Source organism: Diplotaxodon limnothrissa, linkage group LG10 (genome assembly GCF_057381915.1).
Source record: "Diplotaxodon limnothrissa isolate DT_005_m linkage group LG10, D_limnothrissa_male_GT1.1, whole genome shotgun sequence".
NCBI classification, from domain to species: Eukaryota; Metazoa; Chordata; class Actinopteri; order Cichliformes; family Cichlidae; genus Diplotaxodon; species Diplotaxodon limnothrissa.
This window is the reverse complement of record NC_140605.1, coordinates 7399439-7423399: the sequence shown is the minus strand read 5'-3', so window position 1 is coordinate 7423399 and position 23961 is coordinate 7399439. Positions and strand designations below refer to the sequence as shown.

Genomic DNA, 23961 nt, shown 5'->3' with positions numbered 1-23961 from the left:
ATGGGACACTGATCATATGAGAAGTCCTGAGTTTAAAAGGATTGCAGTGAGTCAATCCAGAACAAAAGAACAAAGAGTTGTTTCCTTTTAAAATGATGACGTCATCTTGCTGGTGATGGAGGCTCGAATAGGTCGCGCGTGAGACTCCATTATCAGCAACATCTGGTATGAATGTGTGTGGATGAAGGCATGTGAATGGACTGTGATGGACTGACGACTAAAAGTTTTGACTGACTTGATACTGAGACAAAGACTGTACCAACTTTAGGATTAGTAAATGCCGATACACAATTCATCCAGCCGGCAAGAGAAGGGTGGATGCTTCGCTTTGTTTCGTTTTTGCAGGAGCAGGAGGATAAGAGAGACTGGAGGAGGAGACTGTAGCTTCACATAAGTATGAACTGCAGACTTGACACTTTGGTTGCTAATTCTGAGTTACTGATGTTTGCATTAAGAAAACTGTGCTATATTAGCTGTGTTTTGATTAAGGTATCATGTTATATTATTGGGAATGCCAAATGCTACAGTGGAGAAAACTTTTGATATCACTCATGACTGGAATATGTTACTATTGTATTGTATTGTATGTATTCTAATTTTTGCCTCATAACTTTTGCACTGTCCACTTCCTGCTGTGACAAAACAAATTTCCCACGTGTGGGACTAATAAAGGTTATCTTATCTTATCTTATCTATTAACCATAGCAGGCCACTGTAAAAAGTCAATAAAATTTTATAGAGGAAAATCGCCAAAACTTTAACAATATCTATGAATGACTTGCCACATTCGAAATAGAGATATGCAAAAACAAACATTGGTCCACGTGATTTAGGTTCTCGCTTGAAATAGTAAGTTATTAAAAGTAGAATATAATCGATAGGGACATTTGATAGGATGTGGTACTGCAAAAGAACAAGAGCAAAGTAAAGAAAGAAAACCTGTTGTGTTTAGTTTTGATAAATTCAAATTAAAATGTACCATTACACTCAGAGGATCAAGATGAAATAAAACATATGCAAAATTGGTATGAAGTACATGACTGATAACTCTTCTGTCCTGAGCTTTTGTTTCTATAGTTCCCACTTGACCATACCAACAGTTTTCACACCAAAGGAGGGTAATTGCGAATATTTGTGGGAGGAATATTACTAAAAGAGGGAAAGCTAAGCCCTGAGGGGATGATAACGCCATAACTTTTACTTATGATAAAAATTCTTCAAATTTTGACAACAAGCATAAAATTTTCCAAAACTTAGAGACAGAACAGAGTTCTTAATTTTATAGCTCCAATGAATTGACACATGGGAGTGTGTCAAAAAGGGGGAGTTGAGTCCAAACATCAAACAATGGTTTTATGAACATCTTATGACGTTATTTGTGTGTTTAATAATTTAGCTATGGTAAAACTTAAGCTTATAATGTGTTAGACTTAGAAATGGTTTATTAATTTTTGATTTCTTTTACACACACATAGATTATGATTAGAATAAGTCCCTGGGTCAAAGAGTCCTGAACATAATATTTGAAACCAAATTTGAATCATTAGAACAACAATAGATAACAATATTAGATTATCAAGGCTAGGGAGAGAGGTGTTTTGGTTTTCTGTCTCTTGCAGATAAAGGAACAGACACCAGACGGGGACATGGAGATATGCGGACCCTTCACAGCAGAGACAGATGTAGGGACTGCCGAGACAGCAACTGGGGTCAAGTGTCATGGCGTTTGGGCTCCTGGAGAAGATGGATCCCAGAAACACAGCAATAACCATGAAGGGGTTGGCGAAAACCAGGAACACCAGACCAACGAGGTTCGAGAGGCTCTTGGCAAAAAGGGGGACACGGCGGTGATCCCAAAACACACAGATCTTTGTTTGAAATCGGGGCAGAATAATCCCCAGAACTGTGCAATGACTAAAGGGTGGTCTAACCCCGGAGGTCGAAGAAAGAAGCTGAGAATCACCCAACTGGAAGACACTGGTAGCTGCAGCAATAAAAATAAAGGTTAAAAGCTCCTTAGACAGAGGTTCTAGTCTAAGTACATTTGAAAGGTATAAGGTGGCATTAAAATGGGAGTGGAAAACTGGAGCACCAAAATAAAGTTGTGGGAGAATTGGGGAGTGATGGGAGTGTCATCTGTAACTGCTGTTATGGTTGTAAATCTAACTTTGCTTGCATCTGAACTGCGTGAACACAGAGGTCATCCCACATATGGTCCACCCGTTAAAGGGGGACAGAGGGCCTCAGGACCAAGAAGAACTGGACCTTGCAATGCTGGAGTGTACGTTATAAGTGATCTCTTTTTAAGAGATCAAAAGGGGGAATTATTAGATTATTCTGTTATTATAGGTTACCTTATATATGTAATCAAAGTAGTTGAATTAGAATACTGCTGTAGATCATATTATACCCTTTAATATAGAGCGTGTGATCTGTATGTAGTTTAGTTCTCATTATACTTTTGAGTTAACAGAACATATTCACATATTAGTTCATTAGATAAATGTGCATCACTCTGTATCCTTGATCTGCTGGGAATGTGTTACACTGTTTTCTTGACATGCTCTATTGTTGAATCATAAAAAGAAGGTTGTAAGCAGGAGACTTGGTGTCTAAGACAGGGGAGATAGACCACATTCCATACCCCCACCTTACAGAAAGCAGAGAAACAACTGCCGAGGTCATAACTTAGACGCCGTAAGGGAGAAAAGAATGTGAATGTTTAGGCTTTTACAACTAGGTGGGGGCCGCTAGGAGCTATAAGAGGCTGTGTAACCCGTCACCATTTTGAGACTGCTGTGACCCTCTTCAGGCATGTCTCCCCATCATGATGGTTCTAAATGCTCTTTGTGTTGAATTGTATGGAAATAAATGATTGTTGATTGAGCATTTATACACCGAGTATTGTCCTTCCTTCAGCCCAAATATCAAAAGAATTGGGAGATTTCAACACCATCTTCACCACACCAGGGCCTGTGGCTCTGGCCGAGCCCAACTTCACCACACCAGGCCCTGTGCTGGTGCCTGAGCCCATCTTCAAAAATCCAGAGCCTGTGCTGCTGGTTTAATGCTTATCTGAGTCTTTGGGTTAGGGTATTAGGCAAGTATGCAGGTACCGTTAACTCTGTAGTTCAATTGTAGGGTTGTGTTCGAAACTTCAGGTACTGGCCACCTCATCACTTGATTCCATAAATTGACACATTGTGCTGGCACCAGCAGCTTACAGCCATACCACCCTGAGCACGCCTGACTTCGTCTGACCTCGGAAGCTACGCAGGGCTTGTCTTGGTTAGTACTTGGATGGGAGACTGCCTGGGAATACCAGGTGCTGTAAGCCTTTACTTTTCATGTCATTGAACTGCTTTTGATCCAGAGAAGGGGCGTATTGAAAGACTCAAAGCAGCTGCCCATTAATGAGGGCACATTAACGACGGCCTGTGGCTCTGGCTGAGGCCACCTACACCTCACCAGGGCCTGTGCTTCTGGCCGAGGTCATCTATACAACCCCAGGGCCTGATTTGCCGGCTAAGGTCACCTACACCAAACCAGGGCCTGTACTGCTGGCTGAGGCCAACTACACCACACCAGGCCCTGTGCTGGTGCATGAGGCCATCTTCACTACACCAGGGCCTGTGCTGGTGGTCGAGGCCTTCTTCACCACACCAGGGCCTGTGGCTCTGGCTGAGGCCATCTACACCACACCTGGGCCTTAGTTGCCGGCTTAGGCCACCTACACAACACCAGGGCCTGTGGCTCTGGCTGAGGCCATCTACATCACACCAGGGCCTGAGTTCCCAGCTGAGGCCACCTACACCACACCAGGGCCTGTATTTCTGTCCGAGGCCATCTACACAACCCTAGGGCCTGAGTTGCCGGCTGAGGTCACCTACACCACACCAGGGCCTGAGTTGCCGGCTGAGACCACCTACACCACACCAGGGCCTGTGGCTCTGGCTGAGGCCATCTACACCACACCAGGGCCTTAGTTGCTGGGTGAGGCATATTACACAACATCAGGGCCTGGTGCCCCTCAGGACACAGAAGCTGGAGGATGTTTGGTCATTTGTTCTGACACAAGCTGTTGGGGAATTCTATATAATTCTAATATTTTTAGCCAGTTTATGAAAGAGTTTCCAAAACCAAATTTGCGTAAAGTTTCAAATAAAAATTTCCAGTTAACTCTGTCAAACTCTTTTTCGGGATCTAGAGACAATATTGTAGTTTCAATGTTTTCACTTCATGAGTAGTCTATTAAATCAAGCAATCTACGTATATTTGTTGACGAGTGCCTGCCTTTTATGAAACCAGTCTGGTCAGTTAGAATTAAAAGGGGGGTTATCTTCTCTAATCTTTCTGAGAGAGCTTCGCAGATTATTTTGAGGTCTACATTAATAAGGGATTTTGGACGATAGCTTGAGGGAAATCAGGAGTCTTTGCCTGGTTTTAGCAGGAGACTAATATTGGCAGAATTCATATTTGGTGGTAGTCTGCCATTTTCCTTGACTTCCTGCAACATTCTGTGGAATACTGGTGCCAGAACTGTCCAGAATTCTTTGTAGAATTCTGCAGGAAAACTGTCTGGACCTGGAGCGTTATTATTGGGCATACTTATCAGGGCTTCTGGAGTTCCCCTGGTGTCAGTAGCAAATCCAGTGCCATTGCTTGACGGTCTAATAATTTTGGAAGAGTTACGTTGCCAAGAAACTGGTCAATTTCATTTTTAGACGGGTTCATTTGTGGTGACTATAAAGTTTCATAGAAATCCCTAAAAATGTTGTTTATTCTTTCAGGTTCATATATTGTGTTCCCAGATAAATCTTTAACAGCACATATAGTTGTTTTTTCTTTATTTATTTTTAACTGGTTAGCTAGAAATCAACCGGATTTGTTACTGTTCAAAGTTCTGCAAGCAGTCTTTGAACTAGGAAATGATTTTTTCTTTTTTATTAATAATTTCAATTCTAGTTTTGTCTTGCATATTTTGTTTGGTATTTCCTGATATTGTTTCCTGATATATTCCAATATACTGTTTGATTATATTTGTGGACTGACAATTACGCTGAGTTCCTGTTGTGTTGAGCCTTTTATCATATTCTTAAATTCTTGTTTTAATAGTCTAAAGTTGTGGACTGTGCACACTGGCTGTGTATTTTTGTGATGTAACCAAACCTTTTCTGTCCCTCTCAAAAAGCCCAAGGAATCACAAGAACAAAGACTTTTTTTCTTAGCTGCAGACTTCCTAATGTACAGCCTCAACAAGATATTTTGTGGACTGGAGAAGTATGAAGGTGATACAACTCAGCAGACTACACCTGATTAAACAGATTAATTTGTGCAAAAGAAGAATGCTTTTTAGCTTTAGCACCAAAAATGTGTCCTTTTTTCCCCCCAATAGGCCTAGAGTGAGAAGTTTCCTAAAAATTCAAACCGCAATGTCCTGTCCTCGTGTTCCACATACATTTATATTCATATTTCAACTGGCTAATCCCATGAAACTCCACAAATTTAGCTTTCTTTTACTTTGCCATGTGGTGAGGGTCCTGTGACCAGGAGTCAAAATTTGGGATCAGGTATGCAGTCACAGGCAGCTTGCAGCCCCACCTACCAGATTGCCTGCTGTTGTGTTGACTGAGAACTGCAGCAGACAAAGAATGAAAAAGCATGGATTCCCTGGGCCAAAGGCCCGCACAGTGGGCTTTGCACTCCCTGACTGGCCTAGAGAGAAAGGAATGGCTCAGTCAGCAAGCCAAGGCCACTGAAGCGATGAAAAGATAATTCAACACCCCCACCCCCACCCCCCCAGCTCCTGGACCTCATGCAGCGTCAAACCATTTGTGAGCAGTGACAGAGCCAGATTGGGCCGAAAGGATATGAGTGGGAAACTTCAAAACCTGCTCATATTTCTGTGGATGTGAAAGGATTTGTATAACACATTCAGTTTTGATGGACTTTCCCATGTTCAATCCAGACAACCCTTTTTGTTGACACGTTCAAATAATGAATCTGTTATGTGTATGGTCCCTTTTTCCCTCCTGCTCATGAGTTCTGTTTCTAGTTGTCAGGTAGGGATGCTGTGCAGACCACTCCATCGTCTGTCCCAGGCTTATGGAGAACCGCTCACTTGCTGGCTGCCAGGAACCAGGGTGAGTAGTTCTCCCTCTCACAGAACAACTGTTTGCTTTTGTAGGTGAGGGTTTTATTAACTACATAATCTGCTACAAACTAGTTTTAATTTAACAGTTTCCAGAGGACTTTCAATCATTGTAATTGTCACTGAGGCCTCATTTAAAACTGTATCAGTTTCTTATAACTTGCCAAAGCTGTGGGTGCTCAGTGAATGTATTTGGTAGGAATATAAAAAATGTTCAACTTAAGGGAAAACTGTAAATCTTCCCTCCTGCCATTAGTGCATGTAAAACAGATTTTACTTTCTGTCTTCCTACATGAGACGTTGTATTTTCTAAAGTGAAAAATGAATTTTAATTAAGTTTTATTTATATAGTGGCAATTCACAACAACAGTTGCCTCGGTGCACTTTATACTGTAAGGTAAAGACCCCACAATATAAAACAAATGGTGTTGATTGGATTATTCACATTACATTATTGATCTGTTTCAGGTGCTGAAATGGAACATATATTTGTCATTTTTTTAATGTTTAGTAAGGCCTTTTCAGTTGGAGCTCAATTCAATGGATACAACTGTGATGCAAATTTTCACAGCCGCTTCCCTGGTGAGGACTTAAAGACTTTTGTTTTGTGAATAACTGAATAGAAATTATGTTAACATTCTAAAAATGTGAAAAAAATTCTTTTGGACTACCTACATGTTCCAAAGATGAGGTGATAAGTTTTTTGGACACCAGTATTATGACATACAAAACTAAATGTTACAGACTGTAATCCCAGAAGCTAAATCTTTTTTTTTTCTTTTTTTTTTTGGGGGGGGGGGGGGGGGGGGGGGAGAGAGAGAGAGAGCGAGAGAGAGAGAAATGTACTATTGTAAAATACACAATTTATGTACATATTTATGTACATTAGATTTTTTGGCTTCTTTTCCAGCTGAGAGAGATATCAGTGTATACTGTGGGGTCCAGACCATTACCCTCAAGATCAATTTTTGCCCTGTTCTCTTCTCTGGCTACACTGACACCGACCTAGCCCTTAATGGTCGCCATGGAGATGCCCACTGCAGAGGCTTTATCAATAACAACACCTTCCCCACTGTTGTAATCTTTAGCATCAGCCTGGCAACACTTGAGTCCTGTGGTAATTCTTTGGTGGTAAGAAAAACATTTTCTTTTTTGTATTAACTGCTCTTACTAAATTACACACACACACACACACACACACACACACACACACACACATATATATATATATATATATATATATATATAGAGAGAGAGAGAGAGAGAGAGAGAGAGATATGTACTTCAATCAAGCTTTTCTTGATCTTGAGAACTTTTCTTTTTATCCTGCACAATGTCCAACCCTTCTTATCTTAGTAAAAGAGCTGGAGCAGGAATTTTACTCACACTGATGTTGCTTACAGGTGTTAACTGCTCAAGGACCCAATGCTTATGGGAACCTGTCCCTGGTGCAGATTGGAAACATATCAGGGTATATTGATACACCAGACCCTCCAACCATCATCAGCTACCTGCCAGGTCTGCTGTATAAGTTTAGCTGCAGCTACCCATTGGAATACCTAGTCAACAATACACAGCTGGCCTCGTAAGTCTCACTCATACCTTTAAGCTTGTTTGATACCGTGATCCTATATACATGTAAGTTTCAATCATTATATCAATTGGCAGACAAAAAAAGAAGCAGTTTAATAATAAGTTAATAATAACAATAAAAAAAAAATAACAACAATATTAATAAAAGCAATACTAATAATAATAATGAAAATTTATAATATAAAGTTATTAAGTTCCACACAATACAACAGAATTTTTTTTTGTTGTTGTTTTCATGAAATACAACCCAAACACAGTTTGTTACATATTTTCAGATTTTAGGTCCTCGACCCCACAAAAAGTCCAATTCAGATTACATATATTAACTTCTAAAAGGAGATATTGGAAATGTTTGGTCAGGAAAGTGTATATGTTAACCTGAAAGAGTGACGTATAGGCATGGTTTTAAAGACAAGGATTCCTCAATGTTATGTAAATTTTAATATAAAAATGTAATTTTAAAATACTGATGCTACCATAATTACTGTTAACTTTCATAATGTTTTAGGTACTTACTTCTTTTTTCCTTTATCTTGACTGTAGGTCATCAGCTGCAATCTCAGTGAAGGAAAGCAATGGCACTTTCATTAGCACATTGAATCTCCTGCTTTATAATGTAAGTTCACAACAGTGAGTTATAAATGTTCATTTGTGTTTTACAGGTGATCTTAGTCTGTTGCACCAAAGATAAAGCCATACTTGTATGCATAAAGTGAACATAAAGAAACTCTGCATCTATGTAAAGTTGATCTCTACCTCTTACAGATGTATGCATCAATTGTCCATGTACAAAAGAAGAATGATGCCAGATTCCCAGAAATTCTTGTTATACAGTTGATGTAAAAAGCAAATTATTGCTAATACTGTAATTATACAAACGTATACTAAATTTACTCTTACTCTTACCCTAAATCCACTTGAATTAAACACTAGGGCTACATCGAATTATTTAGAAAATAAATGTCTAAAAAGCAAATAAATCACTGTCAGTTGGGTGGACGCGAAGAGCCATGTAATATCACATCTATGCTTAAATGACAATTTGCTTTTTATACAGGACTCATCATATATTCAGCAGTTGTCCATCCCAATGGCAGGACTGACCCTGAAGACACGCATATTTGCAGCTGTAAAAGCCACTAATCTGGATAGAAGGTATTCAGTCACAATGTAGCCTTTCAGCCTAAATATGCCACCCACACGATGACTCATTAAACTTTGATACATGATGACTTTCATCTGTGCATAAAAGCACTGAATATGTTAAAATAATACATTGACATTATTCATTGTAAATGAACTGATTCTTATATAGTATTTTTCTAGTTTAGCGCTCAAACCTCCTTATACAACATGCCTCATTCACCGTCTAATGTTCACACTTCAATGACTGTACTGTAGAGCAACTTGGGGTTCAGTGTTCTGCCTTCTGATTGGTAGATGACCTTCTCTACCTCCTGAGCAACAGACGTCCAGCTTACATTACCTAGTATTCTTAAGTGTTCTCATATCAAAGTACTAATCAGGCCCACCTGTGCTTAGCTTCTGTCTTCAGATGAGATACATGACCCCCCCCCCCCCCCCCCCCCCCCCCCCCTCACGCACACACACACACGCATGCATGTTGGGTTAACTGATAATTCTGTTTTGGGCTCTGAAAGCTAGGATAGGCTCCAGCACCCTGTGACCCTTAACTGTATAAACAGCTAAGAAAATGGTCTCTCGGCATAAAATAAAAGGCTACATTTATGTTATTTCTAACATAGATGTAAATGTAATTTCTAATTTTCATGTTCGTTTATAGTCAGTGTTGAGGAGTAAACCTACGCATACGGATCAGTATTTAAGGTTTGACTCTCATCGTCCACTGGAGCATAAACAACATAGAGCCAACACCATCCCCGCAGACACAGTGGCCAGGGAAGCAGAAGAACATCACATCAAGAAGGCCCTGAGGAAATGTGGTTATCCCAGCTGGACATTTGTCAAAGCTGGGAAGGCGCCTAAAGAAAGCTCCAGCCGATCAAGGAGAGAAGGACAACTGCTGACTAAGCGAAAGCCTGTAGTTATCCCATACATGTCAGGAGTATCGAAATACTTGAGACGCATTTTCTAAACACTGCGTCTCTGTGGCTTTTAAACCGCAAAACACGCTGCGCCAAAAATTGGTCCACCCCAAGGATGGGGTCCCCCAGAACAGAGTAACTAAGGCTACGTTCACACTGCAGGTGAAATCGCATCAAATCCGACTTTTCTGACCCTATGCAACCCATGGTATGACAGCGTGAACAGCACAAATCCGATATTTTCAAATCCAACCTGGGTCACTTTCGTATGTGGTACTGAATCCGATACACAACTGATGTTTGAGAAAGCGACTGCTGTTTGAATGGTCATGTTGCATTAAATCCGTCTTTTACGTTGCTGACACAAGACAGACGCCAATTATCAGCGCCGGTGAAGCACCCCAGAAGACGTGAACGCTTCCTGGCCATCCAGTGTAGATGTTAGTGAAACTGTTGAGAAGACAACGCTGGACAAACGTGAACATTTTATTTGTACTGTATAATCTGCAGATTCTGACAGAAATCTGCAACTATCCTTTGAAGCACCACTCCTCTCTTAAACAGCAATAAGGATAATTATTAAGCCATATGAAAATAACAAAATAACTTTATAACTTAAAACAAAACTGGGTGATCAATCAGTGATCACTGTCAGCCTCTCTCGGCTTTTATTAACACTAATCTTTTTAAAGCTCAGTTTTTAAAACCTTACGATGTAAGTACAGCCCAGCCCATACAGCAGTATATGAATGACTAACCTGGTATTGTGGATGGATTATCTCAGTTGTTCTCCTGGCTGAAGTTTGGTCTGTTTACAGCATCCTGCCATGCGATTACATTTGTTCCTGACCACCAAGAATCCTCACGTTAACTTTTATTGAGTTGAAAAAAGCGTGTTTATATTATGCTCATATAGCCGTGTCGCTAGCGGTCACGTAGCACATCGTTATATACCAGCTAGCCAAACTTAAGTAACCCTACAAACGTCAATGCTGTTTAGTTTTCTGTCTTCATTTATGTCGGAGCTGTACGTTTGAATTTGTTTCCAAAATCCCTCAGTCAGGACATGCTATATTACTGGCATTATTAATATTTAGAAGGAAGCTAGTGAGCTAACTTCCTGCTAATTTCTAACTCCGTTAAATGTCATAAATTCCGTTTTCATGGATGCCTGGATGTTAAAATGAGTTGTTACACCTGGTAGAGCAGAACGCTGATCATTTTATTACAGATGAAAGACTTAAGACAGTTTTTCAACTCTCGGTGATGCCACAGTGATTGTTTGATTTATGGACCCACACTGGAGTTGAGCCCAGACAAGGCTAGTGACGTCAGACTTAAAGACCAGGGCCATCAGTCAAACAATACTGTTTGGTCTGGGTCTAAACAGAGCGCGTTGTGTGTAACATAGAAACATCAGTTTCTATGGGCCGAAGGTTTTTTTCTTTTTTGTAACGGTATAAACAATGAAAGGTGGTGGATTGGCCAGATGGTGGCCGATGTGTAAAAATAAGTCAGTTGTTTGGTGGTGGCTATGGCGGAGCTTTCACAGAGGCCAGCAGGTGGAAAGGGGAGGCAGGAGAAGGAGAGACCCGAGGCGGCCGCTGTGTCCAAGTGTCAGGTGAACTGACACTTGGACTGACACTAAGAAGTTATGAACTGCAGTCTATCTGGGTCAGATATAAACCAAGTTTAGGTGGAGTTTATTCTTTGCAGAAAAGTTTGCAGAACTACGAACGCAGCTGGAATCCACAGCTGTGCGTGTTCATGGAGCTTGCATTTTCACCTGCTGGACATCACTACCTGACAAGGTTAACTGTCTTCAGAACATTGCAGAGGCCTTGACAGTAATTGGTTCTACATATCTGTGTGAGCAGATTTTCTCTACACGAAGAGTGTCCTCAGGTCTGAATGCTGGACACTCGGAGACCTGTGTCTCTGAGTGGGAGACCAGAGATCACATTAATATGTGTATCCCTGTATTAACAAACATGCCATATTGGCCCAGTTTATTTTTCTTATCATTGTTGTGAGGAGACCACAAATAGCATTTGCACTTTCTGTTGTACAGTTCATTTGCTGTTATGAAGTTCTTGTTATGGATAAAAAGTTTCTTTTTTTGTTTCAAAATAGCTGATAACTATTCGCTGATAGCTGCAAACATCTGTGAACAAATATAATTCTATAAAGTTGTTTTATATAGTGTGTAACTGTTAATATAGAGCGTTATTAAATTTATTGCTAATGCAATCAAATGGCACATTGACTTCTGAGGAAATTTTAGATGGCACTCATCATCAGAAAGGTTGCCTATCCCTGGTTTATAAGATTGGGGAAACCTGCAGTCATCTGAGACTGAAGAAGTCACTTGGATGAGTGACAAAACGTTTCTCCCACTTTAAAAGCTACGTCCAGATTAAGAGAACCAACTTTTGGAGATACACACAGAATAGTTTCCTATATGAGATTGGTGCAAAAAGTGCAGCCTTATCTAATGTCCATCCTACTGTTACTCATTTTATATTAAGATTTAAAAATCTAGTTGGTACTGTTATGGTGAGTAACCTTCAGTAATAGTTATTAAATCACAAAGCAATAGTACATTCATGTAGTTGTAAAAAGCATGATAATATATTAAGTACTCCAAAGTATTCAGAATACATTACTTTCATTGAGTAACATAACAGAATACATTACAAAATACATTTTGGGGCAAGTATTCTGTAATCTGTAGTGGAATACATGATAAAAGTAACCTTCCCAACACTGTTTATAGTTTAAGTTCAATGAAGCGAGACACAATTTTAACCAAAAATCCAGAAAAAAATCCCCACATTACATAAAATTATAAATGGATTTTCATATAATTGAGTTAAGTATGCATTTGAATCCCTACAATCTAGATAAAATTCTGGCTCCCAGAGATTAGATTACAATCAATTAATCAGTTTCAGAAACAGATACAGACCACCAATCAATTACAGATAGTCAGCTTATTATGTTTATAAAGCACACTTGCCCACAGAATAAAAAATCTTTAATTCCAACTTCTTCCACTACCATGGAGAAGACCAAAGAGCTGTCAGAGTTTGTCATGAGCAAGACTGTAGATCTGCATGTGGCTCAAATGACCATCAGCAAGAAGTTAGATAAGAAGGTGACAACAGCTGGTGCAGTTAATTAGATATGGAAGAAAGGCCATCAATCACCCTCTATCTGGAGCTCCATACAAGTTGTTGTCTCATGGGGTGAGGAGGATCATGAGAAAGATGGGACATTAGCCCAAAACTATGAACTTGTTAATGATGTGAAGGCAGCTGGAACCACAGTCACCAAAAACATAATTGGTAACACACTGCACTATATTGGACAGGTCTGGCATTGCCTACACCTGCTCACCCTGCTCAAGACAGCCTTGAACATCTAAATGTTTCAGAGAAGACTTAGGACAAAGTGCTGTGGTAGGATGAAAACAAACTCAAGCTCTTTGGCATCAACTTGTCACACCGTGTTTGGAGGAAGCAAAATACTAAATATCACCAAAAGAAGGTACAGTCAAGCTACAGGACAGGCATAGACATCGCGTCGGATCATCTGGTAGTCATGCTGTGGAGCTGTTTTTATGCTAATGGATGACTTCACTATATTAACAAGCCAATAGGCTGTAAAATTTTGGATTAGAGCGTCCTTCTCTCAACCAGAACACTAAAAATGAATCATGGATCACGGGGCGATCGTGGCTCAAGAGTTGGGAGTTTGCCTTGTAATCGGAAGGTTGCTGGTTCGAGCCCCGGCTTGGACAGTCTCGGTCGTTGTGTCCTTGGGCAAGACACTTCACCTGTTGCCTACTGGTGGTGGTCAGAGGGCCCGGTGGCGCCAGTGTCCGACAGCCTCGCCTCTGTCAGTGCGCCCCAGGGTGGCTGTGGCTACAGTGTAGCTTGCCATCACCAGTGTGTGAATGGGTGGATGACTGGATATGTAAAGCGCGTTGGGGTCCTCAGGGACTAGTAAAGCGCTATATAAATACAGGCCATTTACAATTTACCATGGATGAGTCTTCCAGCATGACAATGACCAAAAACACAGAATCATGACAACAAAGGAGGGGAGAAAAGGAATCAGCTGAGGAAGTTGAAGCTTTGAGTTGCCAAGAGGCAACCAAGTAACCTAAGGACATGTGCAAGTTTCTGCATAGAGAAATAGGCCACAATCCCTCCTTTGATGTATGCAAACCAGGTGACCAACTACAGAAATGTCCTACTTTTGTGCTTGTAAACAAGGGTTTATTTATCAAGTACTGAATCATATTTTTCTCCTGGACACAGTTTGCATTTCACCATGTGCTTTTGTACCATTGCAATCAGTAAATAAATAGTGTCCACAATTTAGCTATAGACCAAACCACAATTTTCTTCCTCCTGCACAAGAAATTATTTAACTTGCGCTGCAATTAGCTGAATCAGCTCAGAGCAAAGGAATAAAAGGGCATATTTGATTGTTGTTGTTGTTCTTCTTCTTCTTTCTGTCCTACCAGTGTGCAGAGACCTGAAGAGCTTTTGTACTAAAACTTTGTAATAAATACAATCCACCCACATACATGCCAACCCTCCCGATTTTTTCCGGGAGAATCCCGAATTTCAGTGACCCTTCCGAAAATCTCCCGAGCAACCATTCTCCTGAATTTCTCCTGATTTTCCACCCGGACAACAAAATTGAATCAGTTCGGCTGAGATTTAAATTATTAGATTAGATTAGATTAGATTAGATTAGATTAATCCCTCAGGAGGGTTCCTCCGGGGTTTTTAGACAGCTGAATAAACGTCAAACAGAAAACGTAATAAACAGAAGTGTGAGATGGTTGAGAATTTATGCCAGCGTCTGGTTTATTTTAGATAGCAAGGAGTAGATGGCAGAGTTTCACACCACCGAGAGAGCTCTTTTATCCGATAAATTAACACTGTAAAGTACCAGTTTTTTGTATATAAATGTATATGTATACCACTTTCTGAGGTCTCAAGTTTGGCAAGTATGCACCAGGGGTGAGAGGGAGTTTCTTTTTTTTTTTTGCTTGATTGTTTGTTTTTATACAATACTAAAAAATACATAAACAATTTTTAAATGGACTTTATCATGAATTAAATGACCCTTCTGGGATATTGATCTGATCGCAGGTGGGTTTAGCCAGTTTCAGTCTGAGGCTTTAAGAAGAACGTAGCACTTTTTAGACACTTCTTTTTTGTTAGACTGCAAAATCAGCACTGTCTATTAACGTTACTGATGGGTAGGACCAATAACATTAGTTGCTATCTGAATAATAACTTAAGTTAAACTGAGAACATTAATGTATCCACTGGCCAAGTTAACAGTTACCATAACTGTTTAGTATTTTAGTGTTGTGTTGTTGGAATGCCCATCTGCAATGTTGCTCTATGAAGTTGTGTCACACCTAGAGGAGGTAAAGAAGGCACTATTGGTATTGCTACTGTTATAAATAAGCATCCAATTCAATAATGGGTTTTAGTATCCATTATTATCCAAAAATGTTTTTTTTTCACAACTTTGCTCTGGAGGCACCATTTCCACATAAGGCTGCATACTGAAACAGAGTTATCCTAAAACAGGTTGTACCATGTTCTGTTCCTTTGTTCTGCTTTTAATCACATTTTTGTGCAAATTAGATGGAACATTCTAATGGACTACTGTTACACCACACCTTCTGGAAATCCTAATGATGACCTGCGTTACGATCTTTTCTTTAGGTAACTCCAGTACAATAACAGGCCCATGATTGTGTAAAACTCTGACTCCGACTATCCTTGACAATGTTTTAATAGTCTTTTCTAATGTTGCTTTTCTGAACTAGTTGTGAAAAAGACCCCCAGACCACAGTGTTTGAGAATGGGAAGAGCCAGATGGGTCGTTTTGCCTTTGAAGTATTCCGCTTTGTAAAGCACAAGAACCAGAAGATGTCCACTGTCTTCCTACACTGTGTCACCAAGCTGTGCCGAGCAGATGATTGTGCAATGCTGATGCCAGTGAGATTGGATACTGACACACTCACACATAAAAAAAAATCTTGAGATAAAATATAACACAATAATCTTGTTAGAGTCACCTTCATTTCAAAATGGAAAACTCCATTGACATTATTATTATTATTATTATTATTATTATTATTATTATTATTATTACTTAGGTTAAAATACGTAAGCTCATTTACAAATTCTTAAAAACAATTGGGAAATACTTCTACTGTACATTCTTTTCCATTACAGTTTATACCTCTCATAGTTTTTTATATTCACTCTACATTCAAAGGGTAAGTATACGTTTATTTGAATTAATAAATACTAGTTCCATTATGTTTTCCTACAAAGCATATACTGCATCATTGCATCTAATTTAATATTAATTATAGAAATAGTTTATTTCTTGAATATAAACATCAGCTTCACTTCAGCATTCATAAATTCAGTTCTTCAAGTATAGTTAGGTGCTCATAGAAACATTCCTTGTAATCACAATGGGCATTTCGTAAAGCATCTGTATGTGATAAAGGATTCGTTACAAAGCAAAGTTCATTGTAATAAATTTGCTGGAGCTAATCTGATGCTTCAGTATACAGTGTTAGATGAATGTCCACCTCTTCTCACCGCAACCAATCGCAGCAGATGACCGCCCCTCCCTGAGCCTGGTTCTGCTGGAACTTTCTTCCTATTAAAAGAGAGTTTTTCCTTCCCACTGTCACTAAAGAGTTGCTCATAGAAGCAATTAGTTGACCAGATTACATTCATATTTCTTCAGACTAAGTGACTGTCTGACTTTCCAAACAGACTGAGATTTCCAAATGGTCCTTCCATAGAGTCTAACAGACAGCAGTACCGTTATTGAACAGTGGTGAGGGCACAGCAGTTACAAGATATAACAGCCTACATTCCTCATTTTTCAGACAGTACGATGTCTTGAAAGACACCTGAGCATCTAGATTTCATGTTTCACCATGAATCATCATGGAGCATTGTGGAGCGACTAGAGTGGAAGAAAACAGGTCTACTTTATACAGATGACAAGCTGAGATCAACAGTAGTTGTAACTGAATGATTGATTAGTTCTGTGTCTCCCCATTATACAATAATAAAACTACCAAAAATATTAGAGACTGTTCATTTGAGCAAAGGGGATCAAATCATTATTTCCCTCACTGCAGAATAAGGGGTTAGATATTCCTCCGATATCAAATTGGACACATATCTTGGCAACATCGATGGGTTATATTAGTAGTCTGTGTCCTGAATTCCTCATCATAAGAACATACACCACATGAGAGAGGACTCATTCTTTCTGTGTAATATTTTCATAGATCTGTGGCAGCAGGAAAAAGAGAGATGTCTCTGATGGAAAGGGATCAAATGCTGCATCTGGAAACGCCATCCTGACTGCTGGGCCTATCATAACTCGGAGTGGTATAGTTTAATAACACTCTCGCCTAACATTTCCACAGCTGAATAATTTTTACTGATTATCCAATGTATTACAAGACACTAATGTATGTCAAAATCCAAGATTTGACACCTAAATGTTGACTAAAGTTGCAAGCTTGTCTGGGTGACCTAGGATTTTCAAAACAGTACGTTAGACAAGGCATCCTTGTCTATCGTACTGTATACACGCGAATGAAAGAAACTATATACCATATGGATTACAGTGTGCTGAAATGCCATGTCTTTGTTTTTCACAGATGAAATACCAGCCAATAATTCTCAGCTGGGTAAGTCTTGTCATTCTGTTCAATAAGTGGTATGATGCTTTTGTGTGTTGTTCTACTTTTAAAGGTTATAAGATATTTGTGTTTTCACTGGGAGAAACATTTTCACTCATCCAAGTGACTTCTTTAGTCATAGCTGACTGCAGATTTTCCTACCTTATAAAAAGGACTAACTAACGCACTACTAACTAACAATGGGCTGTAATATCAATTTTATAATCATTAACATGCAAATTGTCATGACTAGGGATGGGTATCGAAAACCGGTTCTTGTTGAGAACCGGTTCCCACTGTTTCAATTCCTTGGAATTGTTTGCCATTTTTGCAAACGATTCCCTTATCAATTCCAGTTGCCCCGAATGACGTCACCACGTTGCGGAGCGTCATTTACCTGGCAGGAAACATGGCGGCTCAAATGCTCAAAAGTTTGATTATACTTTACGAGAACGGATGACAACAGGGCAACTTGCAATACTTGCAAAGTAGACATTTCATTTAAGGGAGGAAACACTACGAATATGCAAAAGCATTTGCTCACAAAACACACGATGACCTTAAATGAATGTCGTGTTTTTAATTCCGCTCCGGACTCGTGAAATCCAACCCAGCAGCAGCGGTAACGTTTGCACGTCCTCTCCCGTTAATGCGGCAGGTAAATAATCAACTAACAGTGCATATTATGTTAGTGCGATCTGCCTTATTACAAAACCTGCCATTACTGTGCGCTGCATTTAGGTGATCATGATGAGAGAGACAGACAGAGTCTGGCTGGCTCAGATGCTGGCAGTTCTCGCTGCAGTCTACTGGTAACGTCTCCTTTCAGGCCAGGATAGACGAATGTCACCGTGCAGTGACTAAGTTTGTGGTAAAAGGCTTGCACCCATTTGCCACAGCAGATGGTAAGTGAATGTGTTTAATTGTAGGCAGGAACATTACTGGATATTCTTGTGTAATTGCTACAGAATAATTGATGTTATACTTTGTTATTGCTACAGAAGAATATTTATTTTATTATTTTACATTTACAATTTTTTTTCCTGGGGACCCTGTGATACCCCATGGAAGAGCCATAGGCTGGATCTCTTAAGATCTCACTGTTGGGTTTGTAAGGCCATGTTACTCCTAAATTTCTATCTCGTTCAAAGAGAAGCTATAAAACAAAGTTCTAAGCTATTCGACCTTAGTGTTCTCCTTTCTAAAAAAGAATCAATAAGAGAATCAATAAAGAATCAAATCGTTAAACAGAATCGAAAATGGAATCGGAATCGTGAAAATCTTATCAATACCCATCCGTAGTCATGACCCTTGATCGCTGGCCATGAGTACCATTAGAAGATTTCCAGCATGTTTGGAATCACAGCATTGTATGGTACATCTTTTACCATTTTACAATGCTACAAATGCATTATGAGCTGGTGAAACCTGCAGCCAGCTGAGACTGAAGAAGTCTGGATGAGTGATGAAATGTTTCCCCAACTGAAAATACTATGTCCAGATGAACAGAATCAAGCTTTGGGATTTCCTTAACTGGATGATTCCACAATAATCTAGACAGGAACATAGCAATATATGCAGCAATATATGACACACTATGTGAGTTACGGCCGGCAATGATCATCAATGTTCAAAAATTTTGGTCTGTTAGAAGTCAGTCTATATGGCTATGCAATGCCTGTGCATACTATATTCCTCAGGATTCATTTTATTGTTCAGCCAGTATATTGCTTTAGTTGTTATTGAAAATCAAATACTGAGCCGGGATGTCTCAATCTGACATTAAAAGTTGTGTCATTTCTCATTGGAATGGCAAAAAAGGTATTAGTGTTTTAACACTCACTGCTATTTGGCATTTTGCATGAACTTAAGAAAAAGCATTGAGAATGTGAAAGACATTTTTACATTTTGGAATGTTTCTTTGTGTTTGTGCTGCTTAGCCCATCTTAAAGCTCCAGTGTTTCACACAAATACAATGACCATCGCACTCATCTCAGGCATGATCATTCTGGGTGTCATGTGCCTATGCTTCTTCATCATGTCCCTCACCCTTCTGAAAGGCAAGAGCGCTCCAGTCGGCACCCTGTCAGGAGTCCGAAACCTAACCTTCAACTGAGTACCTGAACTCACACATTTCTCATCAGTTCAATGCTAACCAAGAATGCAGAACACACGCTGTCTGTGCATGTGGGCATCAAAGAATTTAACTGTTGAAAAAAAATACCTGTTACCAGGTCTGTACAATGAGTATTAGTGCAGGAGTTAAGTAAAACTGGGTTTTGTGTTCCTATCGCACAAAAAGCTAAGCCTCAGCCTGCATATTTTTCATGCAGCTTTAACCCATTAGTGGGGATACTAAAAACTTACTGCAATACCTCAGCTATACAGTTTTCATTGCAGGGTACGGGATCAATTATATGGCTTGCAGTGCATTATATAGTGTATAATAAACATAGCATTTCCTGAGAGAAATGATAGATATTAGAGAGATAGATTTACTTAATCATTTATTAGGAGGTTTTTTTCCCCTAAATATGTATTTCCATCGCTTGATTTAAATATTTTTAGTTACTGTGTTAGCAATAAACTTGATTGTTAAGGATATTTTGTACATGTGCTACCTTATGTATAACTTTTCCTGATATGTGGTTAAAATGCAACTTGATTTGTTCACGAAATGTACAAATTGTCTTCAAACGTCCATGTTGCTAATACTGCACCTTGACTTGTTATTAAAACATACCCATTTGCATATTTCTAAACATAAACTATACATTGCCTCTTAAACACTACTGTGGGATTACAAGAATTGATAAATGACTAGCATTGATATAGCTTGTATTTTTACACTACAATCCACATTTATCCATTCATGCACGCATACATGCACTGCTTGGTCAGATCATACAACACTACTATCCAACACACAGACACATGAACATCAGGTGAGGTGGAGATTGGGGGTGAGCAAGCAAATGTAAATTTCTGCATTACTAATATACAAACCTGATGTAAAATCAGTTTGATTCCTTATCATAGTCCTTAATAACCTCAAAGACCTCTTTGCTTCATGGAGGGGCTTAACTTCCTCTGGGATCATTTATCATTTTACTGTTTCTTTTAATTTTTATAGAAAACCTAAAGCTAATATAACAGAATAGAATTCATTAAAACATTTTGTTTTGTATATATGGATAATTTTATTTAAACGCTTATGTTCCTGTACTGTGCATCCATGAAACGTAAGACGATTCGATCTGCGTCATTTCCGTCTTGCATTTATTTACTTTCCAGCTCTTTGAAACATCATGGCAAAATGTCGAGGAAAAACACCAAGTTTTTTAAATGGACTAACAATGAGGTGGAATTGTTGCTGCGAGTAACACAAGAGTACAAAGTTGGAAAAGCAAGCGTGAATATAAACTGGGAGACGTACCACAACAAATATGCCGAAATTAACATTCCGTCTTCTTTGAAGAAAAACGTGAAAATGTGGAGCATGTACAAACTTATATTAATCTTTAATAGCGCTATGAAAAATGGGGGAAAAACAAAACTGCTGTACAATGCCATACACCATCTTAGTTGATTGGTTACATGACTGCATCATATGACTAAAATGCGTCATCGTTTTCAAAAGCCTCCGTTTTCGCAATCCACACTGCAGTGTGAAAACAGTGTTTTTAAATTCATCTACAATTTCAAAAAGATCAGTTTTCCTTGACCAAAGAAGCCATCTCAGTGTGCACGGAAGGACAAAACAGAGAGAAAAATATGCGTTTTCAAACGAAAACGTATTAGTGTGGACATGGCCTTAGGCCTGTGAAATACTGGTGACCTTTGAGGGTGTATCTTAAATTTCACCCCATAACAGCTGGGATAGGATCTATCCCAACTGTGACCCAATTCAGGGTCACAGTATTTCTTTTCATAATGCCTATTACATTAATAGTAGGGGGCTATTCCAGAAAGCATGTTCATCAAACTCTGAGTTTGAAAGCAAACTCTAAGTTGATAAACTGTGAGATTGACAACTCTGAGGTTACGTCCACATGTACCCGGGTATTTTTGAAAACGCAGATTTTTCTATGCATTTGCACCTTTCGTCCACACGTAAACAGCATTTTTGGTCACTGAAAACGGAGATTTTTAAAAACTCCGGCCAGGGTGGATATTTTTGAAAACTCAATTTTTGCATTTTGCGTGTGGACAAGAAAAACGGAGAAAATGCAGCGTCAAAGGTGTGCGCATTTTTTGACGTCACACTGTGCGCCACGTTATTGTTTCGGTGAAATGATTTTCTACAATACTGTTACTGTTAATTGTACTCTCTGCAGTGTTTAAATGCTTACATATACACACACAGTTACTGTCCCTCCACACATATGACTGGGTTCTGCTTCTATGCCCCAGCTTTGTTTACTTTTTCCCACCGAGGCTTCTAGACTTCTGATTGGCCAACATTTCTGCACGGTTAGCAATATATCGCCACCTGTTGCTTTGGCATGTTCCTAGCAGCGTTTTCCTTCATTTCTGCCTTTACGTGTGGACGGGATTCTTTTTTAAAACGAAAACGGAAAATCTCCGTTTTCAAAAATACCCGTGTACGTGTGGACGTAGCCTGAGTTATTTGAACATACTCTGATCTGCTGTTCTAGAACAGCAAACTCAGAGTGTGTTCAAGCTGATTTAAGCTAGAGCATGAGGAGTGAAAGAAAGTCATTCTCCATGGAAAACCGATACTAGGATTCACCATGGCAACGGGTAAAGAGCAGAGCATTTCAATTTATGGTATAGTTGGATATTTCAAGATTTCACATTTTAAATAGGAATACAGATCATAAACATTAAAAAAAAACCTTCTATGAATAGATCCAGATGTGATCAGCTGAGGAATGGCTGGAGTCTAATTGATCTGGGATTGATGCGGTCTAAATCTGTGATTTAAAATAAGATCCACTTTGGATCCAGACACAGTTTACTGATCTGTTACAGACCCTATGATTTCGTCAAGTTGATCTGGTTCTGGTTTGAACCACCCAGACTGATTTCAATGATTTTCAGTGAAAAATATCTCAAAGCTCAGACTCTAAAATTCAAATACTGTACCTAAATCTGTGAACACATTTCAAAGTGAAATTTTGGGAACACAGATTGTCTGCAGGCTGCATTTAAAACATTAGTTTTTGTTTAATGTTAGACTCTTAAAGTCATCATCTCCAAGATCCAATTGTGACAGACATTTTTAGGTCAGTGTAACTTATTATAATAAGATAAACAATTGATCAATGTGTAACATACAGTAAATATTTTCGGTACAAAGGGACAACATCAGATGGAGTCTTTTAGATTTTATTCTGAGCTGATAATAAATCTGTGATGTAATCGCTGTCCTTATGTATTGACAACCAAATGGAGTCTGTTATCCTGGTAACTCACTAAGAGTTGAAGTGAACTCTCTTTCTGAAACAAGAAACCTGAGTTTCCACCGTCTCAATTTTAACAAACTCAGAGATGTTAGCTAGACCTCCTTTCTGGAATAGGACGGTTTTATCTATCAAAGGTGGAGTGCTGCACAAGCTTCCCCATTGGTCCCGCCTCCGGGTCTAGTTGGCTCCGGGGGTGGGGGTGGGGGGAGGGGGGTAGAGGAAGAACATTATATATATGTAGTATATACATTGAGTGAATGTGCAGTAGTAGCAGCAAGCAGGTGAATTCTGTACATTAATAAGAATAGAAATCTGACTATTTTACAGAATAGACAATATAAACATATTTAAAATTAAAGGAATTTGAAATGTACATTGTGCCTGGGTTTAGAGTGTCTGGAAGAGAGTCCTGTCTCAGTCAATTATAGATGATGTGAGAGGGCGGGTGTGTGTGTGTTTAGGGCCTGGATGGCTTGGGGATAGAAGCTCCTCTTGAGTCTCTCTGTCCTTGCCCGGATGATGCGGAACCTTCTACCAGATTGCAGAAGTTGGAACAGTTTGTTGCCAGGATGGGAAGGGTCCTTCAGTATCTGCGCTGCTCTAGTCCGGCATCTCCTGGTGTAGGTGTCCTGAAGCGGGGGGAGAGCAATCCTGCAGCAGCGTTCTGCTGTACGGATCACTCTCTGGAGAGCTTTTTGGTCCTTCACACAGCTGTTCCCAAACCACGATGTCATGTTCTGTGTGAGGATGCTCTAAAAGTCGAGACGAGACCAAGACCGAGACAAAAAGTCTTTAAACTGCAGCCAGATGCTGCTTCATTTACGGGTGTCAGACATATTTATGTGTTTTTGCGATGCACTCACACAGCCCTCCTCACCGCTGTCTACTGTCTCACTCACTTACTGAGAGGACAGACGCACGCTCCACTTGACTGTCGCGTCTCTCACCCTCTCTGTTTGTCAC

The 23961-nt window shown here is 39.5% G+C and overlaps 1 protein-coding gene and 1 pseudogene across 1 annotated transcript; both read left to right on the top strand.

Moving 5' to 3' along the window:
* Positions 1–3218: 3218 nt before the first annotated feature.
* Positions 3219–3337, top strand: LOC146623817 (5S ribosomal RNA; annotated as a pseudogene).
* Positions 3338–6618: 3281 nt separating this feature from the next.
* Positions 6619–19685, top strand: zpld1a (zona pellucida-like domain containing 1a). The gene is made up of 10 exons (XM_085363371.1): positions 6619–6733; positions 7062–7282; positions 7555–7736; positions 8288–8360; positions 8802–8899; positions 15489–15569; positions 15674–15845; positions 17171–17273; positions 17549–17578; positions 19510–19685. Exons 1-10 carry the CDS (start codon positions 6628–6630, stop codon positions 19683–19685), a joined length of 1242 nt encoding a protein of 413 aa, XP_085219497.1. The 5' UTR covers positions 6619–6627.
* Positions 19686–23961: the final 4276 nt, after the last annotated feature.

Coding starts and splice junctions, on each gene's coding strand:
- zpld1a (XM_085363371.1), top strand. CDS start 6,628: ATGGAACATATATTTGTCATTTTTTTAATGTTTAGTAAGGCCTTTTCA. Junction 7,283..7,554: donor CCTGTGGTAATTCTTTGGTG/GTAAGAAAAACA, acceptor TGTTGCTTACAG/GTGTTAACTGCTCAAGGACC. Junction 7,737..8,287: donor AACAATACACAGCTGGCCTC/GTAAGTCTCACT, acceptor TCTTGACTGTAG/GTCATCAGCTGCAATCTCAG.